This window comes from Caenorhabditis briggsae, assembly GCF_000004555.2.
Source record: "Caenorhabditis briggsae complete genome, chrI, whole genome shotgun sequence".
In the NCBI taxonomy this organism is placed as follows: domain Eukaryota; kingdom Metazoa; phylum Nematoda; class Chromadorea; order Rhabditida; family Rhabditidae; genus Caenorhabditis; species Caenorhabditis briggsae.
In genome coordinates, this window is record NC_013489.2 from 10182426 (window position 1) to 10185129 (window position 2704).

The 2704-nt window shown below is 40.2% G+C and overlaps 2 protein-coding genes across 2 annotated transcripts in view; both read left to right on the plus strand.

Moving 5' to 3' along the window:
* Positions 1-500: 500 nt before the first annotated feature.
* Positions 501-1229, plus strand: Cbr-rpb-5 (the record flags this gene model as incomplete). Its single annotated transcript, XM_002640184.1, has 3 exons — positions 501-560; positions 604-1034; positions 1085-1229. 3 exons carry the CDS (start codon positions 501-503, stop codon positions 1227-1229), a joined length of 636 nt encoding a protein of 211 aa, XP_002640230.1.
* A 243-nt stretch (positions 1230-1472) lies between these two features.
* Positions 1473-2704, plus strand: part of CBG12746 — a gene marked incomplete at both ends in the record, with an annotated part of 2620 nt that continues 1388 nt past the window's right edge. The window contains 2 exons of the mRNA XM_002640185.1: positions 1473-1933; positions 1978-2190. Of these exons, the coding sequence (XP_002640231.1) occupies positions 1473-1933; positions 1978-2190 (674 nt within the window). The remainder of the gene's footprint in view (positions 1934-1977; positions 2191-2704) is intronic.

Sequence of the window (2704 nt, forward strand, 5' to 3'; positions counted from 1 at the left end):
TGGAAAGTCGGAGCAAGCCCCGAGTCTTTCCTAGGTTCCAAAAATCATATAACCTTTATTACACTCATTCGAGTGTATACCGTAGGTTAATACGATAAGAACAGATACTACACTTTGATCTTAGCTAATAAGCCGAAGAAGCGATTCAGAGAGGACCAGGCGCCGGGTGTAGGGCTAACCAGTGTACCGACAAAAACCGGGTTCGCGTCAACCACTATGTTTTGTGTGGGGAGAGACGCAGAAATCAAAACAGGACGCAACGAAGCTCCGCAATTACCGGGGTGCGCGTTGTTTAGCACTCTTGTCAATTCGAAAACTGACTTTTTCCAATAGGGGTTAACCCCGGGGTTTGAGCCTATTCTTCGAATTAGTGATTAACATTTCCGTTTAGACAGTTTTTTGGTTTCTGTATTCATTTATACTCAGTTCTATTTCTTACAACAACCGTTCAGCGGAGGGAAATTTAGAAAGTTTACCTATTTCAGAAATAAACCTGAAAAATGGCCGACGACGAGCTTGAGACCTACAGACTGTGGAGAATCCGCAAAACTGTGCTCCAGGTAAAATACAAAACCCTTAAATAGTTAAGAACATTTGTTTCAGATGGTTCACGATCGCGGTTACCTTGTCGCTCAAGAAGAATTGGATCAACCGTTGGAAACTTTCAAGGAAACATTCGGAGATCGTCCTTCTGAAAAGAAACCTGCTCGTTCCGATTTGACCATTCTTGTAGCTCACAACGACGATCCGGCCGATCAAATGTTCGTTTTCTTTCCGGAAGACACCAAAATCGGAATCAAAACTATCAAGGCAATTTGTCAGCAAATGCAGGAGCAAAATATCTCCAGAGCCATCATAGTCGTTCAAACCGGAATGACTCCAAGTGCAAAGCAATCGATCGGAGACATGGCACCAAAATACATGTTGGAACACTTTTTGGAGGCCGAATTGATGGTCAACATCACTGAACACGAGTTGGTCCCAGAGCATGTTGTTATGACTGCTGAGGAGAAGGCCGAGCTTCTCGCCAGATAGTGAGTTGAAACTTTCTTTAACCATTCATACTGATTCAAAATTTTTCCAGCAAGCTCAAGGATTCTCAATTGCCACGTATCCAACAGTGTGACCCAGTCGCTCGCTATTTCGGGCTCCGTCGTGGACAAGTCGTCAAAATTATCCGTCCATCAGAGACGGCCGGAAGATACATCACCTACCGTCTCGTCGTCTAAACTCAGATTTCCATCTCTCTTGATCTTTTGCCTTGATTCAACTCTATCAAACACTCGCTATGTTTTTGTTCCATTGATACTTTTACTCTTTTTACTGTTTTTTTTGTCATTTACACATAAATTTCTGATTTTTTAAAGCTGTTTTTTCGTGCAGTCATTACTGGATGTATCCATTTGAGATTCATTATTTACCTGGATTCTCCCAATGAAGAGCAATAGAAAAACTGTTCAATTTCAGTCAAAATGAGCACAGACGACGTTGAAGCAGCACGACGAAAGTATGAAGAGCGACGTCGAAAAATTCAAGAGGAAGAGATGAAAGAGCGAAGGAATGGTATGAATCTGTCATCTGGAGAGGAGGATGAAGACGTCGACGATATGTTTCTGACGGCGTTACAAAGGAAAAGAGAGAAAGTTCATCGAAGAGCTCTTCTGAAGCAAGTTCTGGCGCCGACGATAAATCAGAAGGAAGAAATAGAGAGGAAACGAAAAAAGAAGGAAGAAGATAAACAATCAGAAGAGGCCAAAAAGACACTTTTAGAGAAGCATGCAGAAATAATGGAGACTCAAGGAGTCATCGATGAATCGGAAAGGCAACTTCGTGAAGAAGAAGAGCTTCTTGATAAAGTAACACGTGGAGGAGGTCTTCTAGCAGTTACAGAACTCGTTAAAGGGGAAAAATATGAGGAACCAATTACCACTGCGTATGTTTCAAATCAAGTAAGAAAAATTCATAAATATTTTTCAGATGGCGTCCACCAGGCCACATCCGCCGTCAGACTCAAACAGATTACGAAAATCAGAGAAAACGGTTGGGAATCAGTTGTGAAGGAGAAACAATTCCACCACCAATTGGAAGTTTCCTCGAGATGAAGTTCCCGAAACCATTGCTGCAATTTCTTCAAAAACAGAAGGGAATCGTCACGCCGACGGCGATTCAGATTCAAGGAATACCTGTTGCGTAAGTATTTGATCGGGAAATAGCTGGAAATTTTGACTTTTTAGCTAAAAACCGACAATTTTTGAGCTAAAAATTATGATTTTTAGACTGAAAATAAGGCATTTGTGGCCTTTAATCGAGATTTTTCGACCGGAAAAAAGCTTCTTTTGAGCGGGGTTTTGAGCTGAAAGCAGCTATTTTTGAGGTTAAAAAATAATTTTTGCTAAAAATTTGGGTTTTATAAGCTGAAAATTTGAATTTTTAGGCTGAAAATTTGGAATTTTAGTGCTGAAAATAGTGTTTTTTGAGCTGAAAATTGTCTTTTACTTTGCATTCGAAATTATATTTTGAAAATTCCTAGTTTTTCAGCTACTTGCTGATTTCTGGAGGATACCACTTTTTAGATATACCTCTGTTCTAACATGTTCTATAATTTCCGAAATTTTCAAAGTGATGGGACACTTGACAATCAAGATCTAGAGTCTGGACTCCTGAAAATGGTCAAAACCAACTGAAAACGCGTTTTTTCATATAT